Source organism: Lampris incognitus, chromosome 14, assembly GCF_029633865.1.
Source record: "Lampris incognitus isolate fLamInc1 chromosome 14, fLamInc1.hap2, whole genome shotgun sequence".
Classification (NCBI taxonomy): domain Eukaryota; kingdom Metazoa; phylum Chordata; class Actinopteri; order Lampriformes; family Lampridae; genus Lampris; species Lampris incognitus.
The window spans coordinates 20,468,160-20,485,954 of record NC_079224.1 but is presented as its reverse complement, the minus strand read 5'-3'; the positions used below and the strand labels follow the sequence as shown (position 1 = coordinate 20,485,954).

The 17,795-nt window shown below is 41.6% G+C and overlaps 1 protein-coding gene across 1 annotated transcript in view; it reads left to right on the top strand.

The window, feature by feature from the left end:
• Positions 1-17,795, top strand: part of LOC130124366 (vertebrate ancient opsin-like) — a 134,899-nt gene that overhangs the window by 103,651 nt on the left and 13,453 nt on the right. Inside the window, exon 3 of the mRNA XM_056293823.1 lies at positions 2,458-2,691. Within this exon, the coding sequence (XP_056149798.1) occupies positions 2,458-2,691 (234 nt within the window). The remainder of the gene's footprint in view (positions 1-2,457; positions 2,692-17,795) is intronic.

Below are 17,795 nucleotides of genomic sequence, written 5' to 3'. Positions count from 1 at the left end.
TGTGTGTGTGTGTGTGTGTGTGTGTGTGTGTGTGTATACGTGTACGTGTACGTGTACTTGTACGTGTATACCAGGTGTTTCTATCCTAATGGGGACCATTAGGGCATTAAGATAGAAACACCTTAAACCATCTACCTTGTGGGGACATCCCAGGTCCTTTCTGTGTGGAGTTTGCGTGTTCTCCCTGTGTCTGCTGTGGGTTTCATCCGAGTGGTCCAGTTTCCCCCACCATCAAAAACACATGCATGTTAGGGTTAATACTCCTGTCTGTGCCCCTGACTGAGGCAATGGAAAGAAGAACTGGAGTTGGTCCCCGGGCGCTGCACGGCAGCTGCCCACTGCTCCTAGCTATACAGCTAGGATGGGTTACATACAGACAAGGAATTGCCCCACGGGGATTAATAAAAAGTAGTAAAAAAGGGGTAAAGGTTAGGCATGTATTTATGATGGTTAAGGTTAGGGTTAAAGGCTAGGGAATGAATGTGGTCAACGAGGGGTCAGCACAAGTATATATGGTGACATGGTGTGTGTGTGAGAGAGCAAGCGTGTGTGTGTGTGAAGAGTGTTTGCATAGATCGCACTCACTACATCACTGATGTGTTATGAAAGTGGCTCCCTGCAGAAAGGTGAGGAATCTTGGGCTGACGGTGCACATGACATTTATCACACAACTTGGCTGCATTTATGAGCTGCGAGTTGCGTAATGTTTTTGCAACTAAACCAATCAAAAGTACGTACAGCAGCGTATGCGATTAGCTAGAGTGATATAAACAGAATGTGTCTGATAAATAGCTGTTAAATACTCATCTTACTTACTTCGGGTCAGGAGGTAGAGCCGGTCGTCTAGTAATCAGAAGGTCGCTGGTTCAATCCCCGGCTCTTGCAGAGTGTGTCGAAGTGTCCTTGAGCAAGACACTGAACCCTTGACCGCTCCTGATGAGCAGGATGGCGCCTTGCATGACAGCCTCCACCATCCGTGTATGAATGGGTGGATGTGAGGCGCTTTGAGTGGTCAGTAGACTAGAGAAGTGCTATACGAATGCAGTCCGTTTATCATTTTTTACCATTTACTTTCTCATATATCAAAGATTTAATCAAGTTTCTAACCAACCTACATTTTGTAGCTAAGAACAGAGTGGACACAAATTTCAAATGGCATTAGGGCAAAAGCGCTGTATGCCCTCATTTTAGCTGACCTGGTAGACGAGACTGACGGAAAAAAGAGGAGAAAGACGTCCGTTTGGGTCCACAGCTGGCTCGCCAGTTTTTCAGTTAGTTACAAGGGCCGATACGCATTGCACCTCTGACGAAACGCATTGCACCTCTGACGAAACGCCGCTGCATTTGACTGAGTTGCGTGAAAAAGTTGCATGTGTGATGCCGGCCTTACTGATAGCAGATGCCATGTGACCAGTTGAGAGGCGGACGGTCAAATAAAGGCAGCTCATGTTTGTGTAGTGTAGACTGCATGTCTATTGGGTGCATAAACCTGCTTTTGAGTGTACTGAACCTAGGAAACTGCTTGCACGTGTGTGTGTGTGTGTGTGTGTGTGTGTGTGTGTGTGTGTGTGTGTGTGTGTCCTGTATGTGACTGTGTGTTTTTTTGAGTGAGAACTAGACATTAAGCGGCTAAAGGTGATGGATGAAACTCTCGGTAAATGGTAAATGGACTGCATTTTATACAGCACTCTCCTAGCTGCAACAGCCATTCACGGCGCTTACAATCAATGAATGCCTCACACACACACACACACACACACACACACACACACACACACACACACACACTAATGGCAGTGTCAGCTATGCAAAGTAAGAACCAGCTCATTGGGAGCGGTTAGAGGTTAGGTGTCTTACTCAAGTTCACCTCAACATTTTTTTGCAAGGAGGAGCCGAGGGTTGAACCGGGAACCCACCAGTTGAGCCGCTCCACCTCCGAGCCTCTGTCGCCCCTATTTCTCTTACATATCTTACTTATTTATGCCTGTCCTCTTCCCCTAGTGTTGTGTATGTTGTGTATGTACGTTTCATTCTGCACACAGAATGCGCTGATGCTTCGAAGTGGGAAGTTGTAATGAGTCTCTCACCCTGTCTTTTTTCCTCCACCTCTCCATAGCCCAGCCCTTTCATTCCTGCCAACCACCATGACCTCTCTTCTTTTCACTCAATTCCCAGACTTTTCTCCCTAGAATCAAATTCCCTCATCTAACCAGTTCCTGTCTCACATAGGCTTAGATTGAAATACAAATACTGGCCCTACATAGCTTGAGCGTGGTATTGACATAATAGACAGACTGTTAAGATAGTTGTCATCACTGGAGACTGGGCATTAATTGGATACACTGTTATGGATCCAGCAGTTATGAGTGTCTCTCCACTCTCTTTCGTGCCGCCTGTTTGTCTCTACTAACCTCCCCACCTCTCTCTCTCTCTCTCACCCCTCCTTCTCTCCTCCAGGTCAGTGGGATCAACCCGGCGGTGAGCAGAAAACGCGAACAGCGTGTACTGTTCATGGTGGTGGTCATGGTGGTCTGTTACCTGATGTGCTGGCTGCCATACGGGGTCATGGCCCTGCTGGCCACCTTCGGGCCCCAAGGCCTGGTCACCGCGGAGGCCAGTATCATTCCCTCCCTCCTGGCTAAGACAAGCACTGTCATCAACCCGGTCATTTACATTTTCATGAATAAACAGGTGAGTGAGAGAAGCTTGCATCTGAAGTCAATGCTTTCATCTCCGATTGTCACCAAACAGCAGGCCGAGGTCACATGGCCCGCTCCATTTCATTTTCCTAAACTGTTTCCCAGGTGATATGATACAAAGGAAGAGCATGTGATTTTTAAGTTCCCAGCGCTCCTGGCTTGAAGTCGCCCTTTTTTGACGATGCATAATGTAAAACATGTGTCGCCAGTGTGACACCGAGTAAAAAGGTGGAACCACGGAACATCACAAGCTCCATTTATCAGCTGTGTAACCATATTAAATGGACGGTGAAAAAAGAGACGACACATGGCCGTAATATTTCCCTACCTCGTTCGAGTTTACTTTTAACTGTGTGTCAAATCAGGTACGAACTGGCCAACCTGACCTAATCTATCATGGCAACACCTAGAATAGAAACCACAGAGGATATTTCCAAGTTCTTGCGGGCTTTTTTCATTGTTGTTGTTTTGAAGCTCCCATCATAGCCACAGGAGTTTCATATCAACCTTGAGCAAGACCAATCGTTAAGAGGAAAACTGCGTTAGCAGTTAACTATAATTCAATGAAATATAAAGCACTGTTCTATCACTTTTTATCTCATCTTCTATTACTTTATTGTAGGTAATGAGGTTACCAGTCAGGGGATAAACAAATAAAAATCCTCATGTCTTGGACATCCCCTTGTACCCTTGTTAGCTTGTGTATTTTCACCTCAGTCTCGCTCTTTTTTTTAATTCAAGTTAACTTTTTTGGTAGCTCTGTGAATGCTACTACTATCAATTCAGCCTATCACAGGTGAGGCTCAAATTTAGAAGATCTTATATGAGACATGCATAAATGCCTCTCAATGCTCTTTGTCTCACTCATGCTCATTGCATTCATAGTCTGTTCTGAAGCTCAGTGCTGTGGTTAAAGAAGGTGCTTGTGCAAGGTCATGACTTTTGGATGTGACTGTGTTTCATGTTGAATGGTAAGAAGAAAACAGACAGAAGAAAGCTGACCACAGGCTACAGGACCAGCTCGCTGCAGTGCTGGGCTCTCTTATGCTCTTTTGGCCGAAGGACGGAGTGAGAGCCCAGAGACGGCTACGCTTAGGACGTTGACACAAACATCTGAGTTAGTGTTTCATCAGTCATTCCCCATGTTATGTCTCAAGTGGCAAGGATGTGGTGAACCAAATCTGATTACTTGTAAACCAACCGTGGCTATGTTACCAAATAATGAAGGACCAGTGGACACAAAAACCTTTTCTTCTGCATAATTAATTGCGATAGACTTTGAAATAAGATCATATATATATATGACAACTCTCACTTGTTTTTGTTATTGAATTGACTCCTCCCACAGAGGAAGGAAAACTAACGGTTTCTTCCCTTTATTGCATCACTCTACTACACTACAGGCTTTTCATGTAGTAGTTTAGGGGTCCTGAAGAGTAGCCAGGACTGCAACCGTGCAAGCCAAATTAATTTTGCAAACAGTCATACTGCAAGAAATGCCTATCCTCCCTCACCCTGAGAGTGAAGTCAGTGGGAGGCATTGCAGCCTTGCATGATTCCAAATGCTCAAATGAAACAGACTGATAAGTCACATAACAAAGGCAGAGTATGCCTGCATACATCATGCAGCATGCAAGCTTATGTTGGATGTCTTAAGAAACCTATCCAGGCTGTAAAATGTATGACTTGATTTTTCCATTGACGATGCCAGATGCAGCAGTGACCAGCTTGGAGCTTTTGCTACTTGGCTACTTTCAATAGATGTAACGAACGAATTAATTCCTGGCAATAATCACGGTATATGACATGAACCTCATCCTTTGCAATCCTAAAAAGGTTTTCTTCATAAATTCTGAATAAGATCATATTCCACTATAATTATTGAAGCATTGATGTGATTGTGGGCTACTAAATAAAGCTATCTGGCATTTTCCATGAGTCATTAACCCAAGCCTGTGAGGCCATAGCTTTAAGTTTTGCACATTCTTAAATTTCGTTGACCCTCATGTCATGCCATTTTCTTCAGCCATCAATAGAGCTAGATTATAAAGCAACTCTTGTAAATGAAGATTGAAAACATATTCAACTCTGTCAAAAGACTTCAGTGCAGTTTTTCATTCTTCTTTCAATAAATCCATAGCCACTAACTTTAATATATTACAGTATATGGCTTTGGGACAAAGCCATATATCCTCCCTCAGGTCCCTCCCTCAGGTCATTTAATTATGGCACTAATTATTTTGACAACGGTTTTGTTGCAGAAAACCAACATATGGCTTTGGGACAAAGCCATATGTTGGTTTTCTGCAACAAAACCGTTGTCAAAATAATTAGTGCTATAATAATCCATTGCTGTTTGGATGTATCATGTAACAGCCGAGTCACCCTTTCATTTTAGCCTCTTAAACTACACCGTCCACTTTCTGTCCGGGGCCCAATTTATCAGAACTTTGCTCCTCAGCGAGGAATGCCGATCATGTCTGACAGTGTAATCAATGGCACCAACTGGAAGGACTAATCTGACTTGAGAAGGTCTCTTGGGGAGGGCTTCATTTTTAAAGCAGTGCTCTAGATAGATGACTAATGTAATGTCTTAAAGATGAAATTAGGATTTTCCTTGAGTAAATGTTTAATTTCATGAAATGAAATATCACTTACATAAAAAAAAGACTTTTCGCCACTAGCAATCACATCATTGAGAAATGCAGTAATGTGTAGGTAAAAACAAGCATCTGTGGCTAAACCAAGAGAGCCCTCCAGAGCAAGATTAGATTTGAATTACATGTTTTTGTCTTTCAAATGACTGGTCGTGGGGTCTAATACAATAGAATCATCACCCATTGGTTCCAAAGCATTAAGAAAGTAGAGAGCACTGCAGCACTACGAAGAACAAATATCAAAACTTAGCTCACTTTGAAATTCAATCTTTTACAAATGGCTACAGTTCAAGTAGTGTGATACAGTTTGGAATGGTTGTGAAATGATTTCACATCAAATGAGTTTGAACTTAAATTTGATCATCTTTCAGGGCTCCAGGGTTGCACATACAAACAAAGTCCTTCAAGTGCGACTAAATATTTCGTTGGTTGCACTGATGTGCCTGAAATTTAGCAGGTCTGTGTGTGTGTGTGTGTGTGTGTGTGTGTGTGTGTGTGTCTGTGTCTGTGTGTGTGTGTGTGTGTGTGTGTGTGTGTGTGTGTGTGTGTGTGTGTGTGTGTGTGTCTGTGTGTGTGTGTGTCTGTGTGTGTGTCTGTGTAGCATTATTCTTTTTCCAATCCACATTCTGCGAAGACATCCTATGGAATCCTAGTCAAGTCAGTTTTACTTGTATAGCCTAATACACAAATTACAAATTTTTCTCAGGGGGCTTTACAGAAATGCAACATCCTGTCCTTAGACCCTCGCATCAGATAAGTAACAACACTCTTAAAAAAACCTTAAGCATGGAGAAAAAATAGGAAGAAACTGCAGGGAGGGCAAAAGAGGAGGGATCTCTCGTCCAAAATGAACAGACTTGCAATGGATGTTGTATGTACAGAATAAAACACAATTTACAGAATACAACATTTAAAGAGAATAACATAATTATAATGGAACGGTAAGATATATGAAGAATATGATGAGGAGGATGCCAAGCAGTGTCCAGATGCCACCGAAACAGCCTAGGACCTGAGTCACGTGGCCACCATCACCATGTAGACCTGGCAGCAGGACAGACTACACACGCACACAGGGGAGACTCACATCACGCCATTCACATACACAGGAGAGGAGACAAGAAAAAACATTGGTCACAAATCAGAGTGAGGGAAGGATGTAACATTGAAACAGGATAACAAAATTATATGGATTTATAAGACATATAAAAAGAAAAAGTGATGAGAAGGATGCCGAGCAGTGTTCAGGTGGTGACCACCATCACCATGGAGACCTGGGAGGAGGACAGACTGCACATGCACACGGGGGAGATTCGCATCACACCATTCACATACATGGGAGAAGAGAAAGGAGAAGACATCATTCAGAGAGAGAGAAAAGACATGTGAGAGGAGAGAATAGTTTGCAATAGTCAATACTCTATACTCTACTTGTCGGCAGACCAGTGCTTGGTAAATTTATTGACACAGAAACCTAACTGCCATGCAGTACAGATCGCGAAGTACTCAATTTAAAGGCAACTACTTGTCAGTTAAGGCTAAAAGATGAGTTTTAAGTTTGGATTTAAATGACTCAACACACTCTGATTGTCTGATGGCAGCAGGCAGGTTATTTCACAAGAACAGGGCCCGATAGGAAAAGGCCTTGCCACCAGCTGACTTCTTCTTAACTTTGGGTACACACAGGAGCCCTGTATTTTGAGAGTGGGGAGCTCGAGATGCAATATACGGTTTAGAGGAGATCAGACACGTATGATGGGGCAAGCCAATTTAGGATTTTATAAGTCAGCAGAAGCACCTTGAAGTCTGCTCTAACATGGATAGGAAGCCAATGAAGGCAGGCAAGAATTGGTGTAATATGGTCAAATTTCCTAGTATGAGTTAGGATTCTAGCTACAACATTTTGAACCATCTAAAGAGTTTTGGCACTAGCACTAGGCAGACCTTAAACAGAACATTACAGTAATCAAGTCTGGATGAAACAAATGCATGTATTAGAGTCTCTTCTTCAGCCATGTACAGGAAAGACCAAATTTTAGCTATGTTATGTAATTGAAAAAAGGCGGTCTTGGTGATTTCTTTAACATACTTATCAAAGGAAAGACTGGGATCAAACATAACACCAAGATTATTATTTTTACTTGATCAAATTGCTGTCTGTGTCTAGCATGGCCAACAACCACCATCTCAGTCTTATCTGAATTTAAAAGCAGGAAATCTAGTGACATCTAATTTTTCACAACAGCCAAGCAGCCTTCTAAGTTAGCCATTTGAGTACGATCATCAGCCCTTATAGGCACATACAGCTGAGTTTCATCCACATAACAATGGAAATTTATTCAATGACTGCGTATGATTTGGCCAAGAGGTGAAATATAAAGAGAGAAAAGTAGAGGGCCAAGAACTGAGCCCTGAAGTACACCATATTTAAAATCAGAGAATTTCTATATAGTATTATTATAGCAGACACAATGTTCTCTTCCAGCTAAGAAGGACTTAAGCCAAGAGAGAGCTAAACTAGAGACATCAAAATTACAATTTATTCTATCTAATAGTATAAAGTGATAATTGGTGTCAAAGGCTGCACTGAGGTCCAGTAGTAGAAGCACAGAGGTAGAATCAGAGTCCATAACAAGTAGAGGATTGTTCACCACTCTCGTCAGAGCAGTTTCAGTGGAGTGACAGGCCCTGAAAGCTGATTGAAAAGGTCCATATAGGTAGTTTTCTTCTATATGAGTTGAAAGTTGTTGATAAACAACTCTCTCTATTACTTTAGAAAAGAATGGAAGATTAGAGAATGGCCAACAGTTATCAAGATACCTTGGATCGAGGTGTGGTTTCTTAAGTAGAGATTTGACCACAGCTGTCTTAAAACTGCTGGGAACAATGCCAGTAGTAAGTGATAAATTAAAAATGTCCAGCACTGTAGGTCCCAGGAAAGGCCAGATGTCTTTAAAAAGTATTGCTGGTAACGGGTCAAGAAGGCAAGTGGTAGCTTTAGAGCTGACGTGAGCTTAGTTAAAGTGTCAAGAGAGATAGTCTCAAAAGCTGTAATAACAGGGACTATCAGTGACTCCTTGTATAAATATGAATTTGGTATGCCAGGATCTGCAGGAGTAGCTAGAGTTGAGGAACTCACACACACACACACACACACACACACACACACACACACACACACACACACACACACACACACACACACACACTACTCTGCCTCTGATTGGCTCTGACCCTGATAATCTTACCCAAACCATCTCACTCCTCGCCAATCAGAGAGGGGTTATGGTGGGTCTTCGCGGAATGTGGGTGGGGAAAAATTAAGGCATATGTGTACGTGTGAGACCGCATCCTGTACTTTTCCTCCAGCGACATCATAACCGTGAAAGATACATGTAATTCAAAATGAAGAGAAATATTGATATTTTTTCATGACAAAGAAATGCTCCTTTGCTCGTTTTGTCAATAAAAATGCACCTTTATTCCTGTTTACAATCATTATCTCTGCCAGGCAGTAGCCTAGAGGGAATTGTGTATTTGGTCGCGTGTGTGTGTCCCCAGCTAATCTTACATCAGGGATGCAAGCAACTTGATTTTCCGCGAATATTGTTTTTTTTCGCGTCAATTTGGGTGACTTGGGCATCCGGGTAGCGAGGCAGTCTATTCCATTGCCTACCGACATGGGGATCGCCAGATTGAATCCCCGTGTTACCTCTGGCTTGGTTGGGTGTCCCTACAGACACAATTGGCCGGGTCGGGGTGGGTAGCCGGATTTGGCTATGTGTCCTGGTCGCTGCACTAGTGCCTCCTCTGTTTTTTTCCGTTTTTTTTTAATGTTCCCCCTTTTTTCTCACCAATTGTACTTGGCCAATCACCCCACTCTTCTGGGCCGTCCCAGTCTCTGCTCCACCTGCTCTACCGATCCGGGGAGGGCTGCAGACTACCACATACCTCCTCCGATACATGTGGAGTCACCAGCCGCTTCTTTTCACCTGACAGTGAGGAGTTTCGCCAGGGGGACGTAGCGCATGGGAGGATCACGCTACCCCCCCAGCCCCCCCGACAGGCGCCCTGACTGACCAGAGGAGGCGCTAGTGCAGCAACCAGGACACATAACTACATCTGGCTTCCCACCCGCAGACACGGCCAACTGTGTCTGTAGGGACGCCCGACCAAGGCGGAGGTAACACGGGGATTTGAACCAGCGATCCCTGTGTTGGTAGGCAATGGAATAGACTGCCACGCTACCCAGACGCCCGCCTAACAGCCTCTTATAATGATAGAACAACCACTGCTTTTTCTGTCTGTAGCTGCGTGTACCTGTCCTCTGCTGATCTCACATACTACTGGGCCTGTCAGCCTAATCATGTTTGTGCAGTTGAGACTGTATGATCAAGGACCTCTCGTAGTTGCGCCAATTCGAAACCTTTGAAAAACCTATTTTATACTGCAAGTGAGTGATAACTCCCCAGCTGCTTTTTCGCCTTAAATCCGAGCACCGGAGAAGGGGAGATACGCCTGGCAGACATCTGCATGCTACTGAGTGCACTCTTCTAGTCTGTATAATGTGTCAAGAAATTGCCAACGTGTATGGGAACTGACAAAAAAAGGTAACACCTAAAAAGTGTTATTGCGGCGCCAAAAGGTGCGGTGAAAATTTGTGGGTGCACCTAAATTATGTGCTGGCGCCCCTAAATGAAAAAGTGAGGTGCACCAGTGCAACCAATGGAAAAAGTTAGTCTGGAGCCCTGTCCTTCAAAACAAATAAAAATAACAAAAAACAAAACAAAACAAGTTTTAAAAGATGTAAGGCGAGAAGAGAACATTATAGCCTTCTCTTGCTGATTGCCTTTTCCAAAGTTCTCCCTTCAACAGGTATAAATTGCTTGGCAGCATCATTTAGATGCATTCTTTTCTGCCAGACAGTTTAAAAGATACTCAGGTGAAGTGCCACGTTATTTCTCTCTTAGACTAATGTCCAGCTTTCTTGCTAATGTGTTTGCTTTTTAGATAATCATGATTTTTTTTTGCCCCCTTTTTTCTCGCCAATTGTATCCGGCCAATTACCCCACTCTTGCGAGGAGTCCCGGTTTGCTGCTCCACCCCCTCTGCCGATCCGGGGAGGGCTGCAGACTACCTACCACATGTCTCCTCCGATACATGTGGAGTCGCCAGCCGCTTCTTTTCACTTGACAATGGGGAGTTTCACCAGGGGGACATAGTGCATGGGAGGATCACACTATTTCCTCCAGTCCCCCCCCCCCCAACAAGTGCCCCGACCAACCAGAGGAGGCGCTACTGCAGCGACCAGGATACATATCCACCCACATCCGGCTTCCCACCTGTAGACACAGACAATTGTGTATGTAGGGAGGCCCAACCAAGCCAGAGGTAACACAGGGATTCGAATCGGGATCCCCATGTTGGTAGGCAACGGAATAGACCGCTACACTACCCAGACGCCCCTCATAATCATGATGTCTAATTGTCGTTTCTTTTCAACAGAGGACATGAAACAGACTAAAAAGTTTTGTTTGTCACCTCTTACAAAAGCACAAAATGTGAAGATATTACAGTACTTCCTGAAGGAGATAAGGTAACCTATGTCCATTATTGACAAAGTCATGACACTCAGCTGAATTACTTGTATAACTTGAGAGATACTAAATCAACCTTGTATAATTGTTATTCTATGAAATGACTTTTCTGTACAATGTTTTGGAAATGAACTCAGATGAAGTTGTTTTGGCTAAGTGCGTGTCCGCCCCAGAGATCCTTGTCAAGTGCCTGTGTCAAGACAATGACAAATTTATAAAAAAAACGATATTTATTGTGTTTTTTTTCCCTAAATCATAGTTAATATTTTAAGTGAAAGAGAACATCAAGAAAACATCATAATGATAATTGTCTGGTTGTTTTCAACAAAAATCAAAGTATTTTCTAGCAAATCCCACCGAGACAAATAGCTCTGTGCATATATTCTCCCATATAATCTTTTCATCCTGTTAACTGGAGCACAAAATGCTGTGTAAAGATTTAAAATTTACCTCAGATTTTGTCAAGCAGATCTCATATACTATAAGGGGGAAAAAATATAAGAGAAGGTATGAAGGTATCATCACATTGGTCTCCAAAACCATCTGAGTGAAATACTTTGCTTAGCAGTTGTGACTTCCCTCGTAGTGATGGCGTCGGGGTATCCCCGTGAAGATGAACATTAACACAAACCACAAAACCATTTCAGATGCTGCCCCATCTGACATGGTGGAAGAGCGAGAGCATCCATTCCCATCCTGTCAGTTTCAATCTCATACCTCTATCCTACTCACACCCCATCACTGCCACAACTAACTTGACCTTTCAGGGACTTTTTAACCCACTCAGCATCGTCTTCTTCAGCTAGAGAGATCAAGGAGAAGAAAGGGGAGGGAGACGGTGAGAGAATGTCCTGTATGTCATTTTCAGTCTTCAATTCCTCCCAGCCCGTTACTATGGAAACTGTGAGTTGAGGCGAGTTGAAGACTAAAAATGCTGTACAGATACAAGTAGCGGCTGGTGTGTTCTGTCCCGTCAACAGCTGAAGGAGGAAGCTTCTGGAACAGGGTGCAGGTAGCACTATGGGTAAGTTTGGTCTGGATGTGTATTTGCTTTCTGCACGTCTCAGCACATTCAGGCGGAGTTTAAGGGCTGCTGAGTTGACAAAGCTCGCAAAAGTGTCTCAAAGCTCGCAAAAGTGACAACAAAACTGCTTCAGAAAATATTTAAGATGTTAAAAAAGGTGAAAAAATAACTCTTTAAAACACTTTTGCTTACCCATAAACTGTTTTTAAATCTTACCTCACAGAAAAGTACAGCTGTTATAACTATTTAAAGAAGATTGTGTAGTTACTATCTATCTATCTATCTATCTATCTATCTATCTATCTATCTATCTATCTATCTATCTATCTATCTATCTATCTATCTATCTATCTATCTATCTATCTATCTATCTATCTATCTATCTATCTATCTATCTATCTATCTATCTATCTATCTATCTATCTATCTATCTATCTATCTATCTATCTATCTATCTATCTATCTGTCTATCTATCTGTCTATCTACCTATCTATCTATCTATCTATCTATCTATCTATCTATCTATCTATCTATCTATCTATCTATCTATCTATCTATCTATCTATCTATCTATCTATCTATCTATCTATCTATCTATCTATCTATCTATCTATCTATCTATCTATGCACTATATACAATTAGTTATACTACCCTTCTATTAATCTATTATTGATCTATTATTAATCAATCTGTTCATCATTCAGCATCTCTAAAGGGGAAATGTTTCCTTTTCCACTGGTCCCCCTCTACAGGGGCGTCAGAGCCTTCGGTCAGCTACAGAACAGTTGGCACGGATCAGGTGGGGATTTGGTGTCTAGTAGGGCAGACATTTATTGCTATGTGAGTTTGAACCCAGACCCCCAATTGAATGATAGTCTCCCTAATCATCATACCACCCCTGCTGCCCTCAATCTGAATAAACGTCCACTTTAGCACTCAAGAGTGCATTATTTCAAGCCCTCAATTAACTATACTGTGCAATCAATTGTCAGCAAGCTGAATTTTACTGGCTGCCTTGTTGCCAGGCAGGTTTGACAAGTCAGCCGAAAAGTACTGGACTCTGTACTGGAGAGTTGGGGTCCAGAGAAATATACCATAAAATTAATGATTTAGGTATGTGTGTGTGTGTGTATGTATATATATATATATATATATATATATATATATATAGCGTTTTTTTCTGAAACCGTCAATGGTGTTGAGTGCTCGACTAATGAGGAGCAAAATATCAACACGGATACAGGAAAAAAATATTTTAATGCATAGCAGCTATTTATTAAAATCTTTTTTGCTGTATCCGTGCTGATATATATATGCAAGATACCTAACCGAGACAAACACACCCACATACATGCACAAAAATCCAGTATCATGCTGCTTTTCACTAAACGACTTGATCATTTGAATTTCTTGTCTCTCTCTCTCTCTCACACACACACACACACACACACACATAAAACTGTTAATCTTCGGTCTTTTCCTGTATATAACATGGCTACAATTCAGCCCAGTCCAGATTGCTCATTAAGAAGTGGACTGACTTATGAAATAAAACAGACAAATAAATAATAGTTAGCTCAATCAATAATGGAATTATTTCAGTAGATTTCAATGTCTGAAAAATTCTTGGCAAATATTTTTAAAGTTTTATTTGAGCAAAAAAAACAAACTTTAACCTGTAGATTGAACTGTCTGAACCCGCCACTCCTATTGACAAGAGGACACTGAAGAAAATAAGAATTGAACAGAAAATGTATTCATTCAACCAGACCCGGCGATAGAGCAAATCAATAAGACGGGCATTTGATTCTCATGAGGGGGCACATAAAATCACCACGGCAACTGCAAAATAGCAAGAACAGCACCAATGCATGTGTACTGCCTCACTAAACAGCAATTTTTTTAATGAAAAGCATTTTATAATTATATGTTATTACCATTGTTGTTATAACAACAACAGTAATAGACTCCAGCAACCCCAACCCCCAACTCCAGCTATTGCTAGCAAAGAGACACCTAACCAAATTGATGCAATTTCCTCGAGTTCTATGAAGAAAATTATGATGGCAATTGAAGTGTTGAGCATGAAGATGGACACTCAAACAGCCGCTCTCCATAACAAAATAGCCTCCATCCATCAAGAGCTACACACTACCGTTAATTCTCTATAGTCTGCTAGCTCACAACATACCAAGGGTATTGATAACCTAGAGCATTCTTCTACAAAATAGAGCTCATCAGTCATGGCCCTGGAAACTACAGTAGAACACTTGCAGTCAGAGGTTGTAGTTTGACAGAAAAATGTTTGGACTTGGAGGGCTGTAGCTGTCACCAAAACATCTGCTTAGTTGGAATTGAGGAAGACAAAGAAGGAAGCAACCCATGGCAGTTTTGCACAACTGTGCTGAAGGAGATATTAGACCTCAAGGACACTCCATGTTAAGACCGCAGACATTGTTCACTGACACAAAAACCCAAAGGAAAGAAACCCAAGCCATTCATAATCCAAGTGGATCATGGAGACGTCAAGGATGGCAGTCTCCCTCTCTCAAGTCAGAAGAAGCACCTTTCCACTGAGGGCAAACATCTTCCCGATTTCGCACCAGAGGTAGCCAAGAAGAGCGCTGCCCTTACAGATGTGAAGTGGCTTCTGAAAGACATCCCAGACATCAAATTTGCCATCTGCTTTCCAAGTAAACTCCAGATCACGTTTGGGGGTGAGGAAAAATCCTTTGAGCATCTTGAGCTGACCATGTCCTAAGTACAGGAGGACATTTTGCCATTTTTGTGCCCATGATCAGGTAATGGCTATTCAAACCATGGCAAGAGCCTAATCTAAACCTCTAATTAGTAGGGCAATGCCCTAACATGTGCCTGACATCAACTAAAATTTGACAAAGCCCGTTTAATCTTATTGAAAATTCGTCTGGATTTGACATCTAAATAGACGGAAAAATGACCGTTATTTGCCTGCTGTTTCACAACTGTTGAGTATTTGGAGGCTTTATTTTCGTAAGTGTGGTCTGTGTGTAGTGGCATCCAGTAGGTAGAGCCAAATGCTTGTATGTTGGAAGCTACTTTCTAACAATATATTCTTATGGGCTAAGGGCATTTCACCCCCCCCTTTTTTTTGCTGTATTATAAAGGCCTGCCTACAATTCTTATTACTATAGTTTTCTATCTGGTCTAACAATATACAATATGTTACACAGTCTTATTCAGTATCACCATTTTTTCTCTCTCCTTCTCTGCTACATTTGTCATAATAGTGCCCAATCTTTTTGCACTACCTTGCTATTTACATGCCACAGGGTAGGTCCTACTGCTATGTGTCATTTACAGACAGGAGGAAAAAAGGGGAGAAAATCATTATAGTGCCTATGTTTACTATACTACCATGCTATGTTATAGTACATGGTATTTTGCATTGTTTATTCATATTTTTTACTATTTCGATCTGCTGAGCTATGGGATGGTAAAATTTAAGCTAGAGACCCAAGCTAGTGAAGTTGTGTTTCCTGCCCCAGGGTTTATGTGCTTCTTTTGGGGGAGTACTGGAGGGCGGGCGGGGGGGGGGGTAAGTATATTTTGTTGTTGAATGTTGTATTTTGTTTTTTTCTGTTTTGCTCAATCCACTTGTATTTTCTTTTTATGTTGTGTTAGCCAGAGTTACAGGTTCCACTTGATCATGAAATTGATAGATATAATGTTATGTCCGCTAAATAACATTTATTTAGACATTTATGGCTGACCCAGGGACACCTTCAAGTGGGAATACACTGTCAACTATATTTACTAATCGGAATGTGAAGGGACTAAATCATCATATTAAATGGACAAGGGTACTTGCCCACCTTAATCATTTGAAAACGGATATAGCCTCACTGAGATGCACATGCACAGTTCAGGCTATATTAGTCTGAAGTGGGTTGGGTTGGACAGGTATTTTATTCACGCTTTCAGAGTAAGGCCAGGTGTTGGTGATTTTTGATTTTCAATTCAATACCACTTGCAGCATCTGAAGCAATTTCAGATGCTAATGGACCCTTTGTTATTGTTGTTGGAAGGCTCCATAACACACCTGTGATACTTGCCTGTGTTTATGCCCCAAACTGGGAGGACTTTCAATTCATGAACACATTTTTGTTATCTATTCCACACTTAGACACCCACCAGCTGATCTTATCTGGGGATTTTAACTGTGTGATTAACCCTTTATTGGATAAATCTTCTAATAGAATGACTACTAAATCAGAAACATCTGAATGTATAAAAAGAGTTTTCCAGAGTCATGTGCGATGTCTGACCCATGGCAATCCCTATACCCAACTAAGAGAGATTTTTTTTTCACCCATCCACCATACTTTTTCACGCATAGATTATTTTTTTCTTGGACAAAACCTTACTTCATTTAGTACAGTCATGTACTGTAATAGTACAGGGATTTCTGACCATGCCTCTTTAACACTGGAATTGGCCTTCCCTAACTGTAGGCCCAGTAAAGCCCACTGGAGACTTAACCCACTCCTCCTTTCTGATGAGTCTTGCATTATATTCATTAATACAAATATAGACATATTTTTTGAAAACTAACTCAAATAGTGAAACCTCCCCGTCTCTACTTTGGGAGATCTTTAAAGCCTATCTGAGGGATCAGATTATCTCCTATAATGCCTGTGTCCATAAATCACAGATAGCCAGAAAAATACAACTATTGAAGATTATCTCAGATGCAGATAGAGAACAGATGATGCATCAGGCAGAGCTCAACATGCTTTCAACTGGGAAAGCAGAATGTGGTCTTCTTAAGGCTAAACACATAGTATCTTATGAACAGGAAGAGAAGCCAAGTAGAGCCCTTGCACATAGTCTGAGACATATACATTTGCCACTCATGTCATTGACCAAATTAACTCAGAGACAGGTTTACTAATGGACTCTTTGGATATTACTGAACAGTTACATGACTTTTATTCTAAATTATATACATCTGAACATCCAACTGGATCTAATGGATACAATTTTGAAAGTCTAGAAATGCATAATGTGAATGAAGACTCTAGAGAATCCCTAGTTAATCCTATTACCTTAAAAATATAATACTATTAAAAATATATACTATTACATGTATGCAAAGTGACAAATGTCCAGATCAAGATGGTTTTCCTTCAGAATTTAAAGATAATTCCCCCAAAACTGAGTCCCTCACTTAAAGCTGTATATGACCATAGCTTGGACTCATCAAACCTCCCTCCAACCCTCAGTCAGGTGTCAATATCCCTACTTTTGAAAAACAGGTAAGGATCCTCTTAACTGCTCCTCTTACTATCCAATAAGTCTCCTTAACGTTGACATTAAGATACTGGCTGAAGTGCTGGCTCACCGCCTGGACTCTATTTTGCCCACTATTATTTCCTCAGACCAAACAGGCTTTATAAAAAATACACATTTTCTTTTTTAATGTCAGGTGCTTATTTAACATCCTATACACTTCATCTTCGTCACAGCATCCAGAGGTACTGCTGTCCTTGGATGCTGAGAATGCCTTTGATCATGTGGAATAATGCTACTTGTTTTATTTTCTCCAGCGGTTTGGCTTCGGTGACACTTTTATTTCCTGGGTCATATTGTTATATACCTGACCTTTGGCATCAGTTAGAATAAATGATACATACTCTTCATACTTTCCTCTCCAGTGTGGGACAAGATAGGGGTGCCCACTATCCTCATTGCTTGTTGCATTGGTTATGGAGCCACTGGCAACCTCAATTTGGCACTGTACATATATTAAGGGGAGTTTTAGACCAAATCGGGAA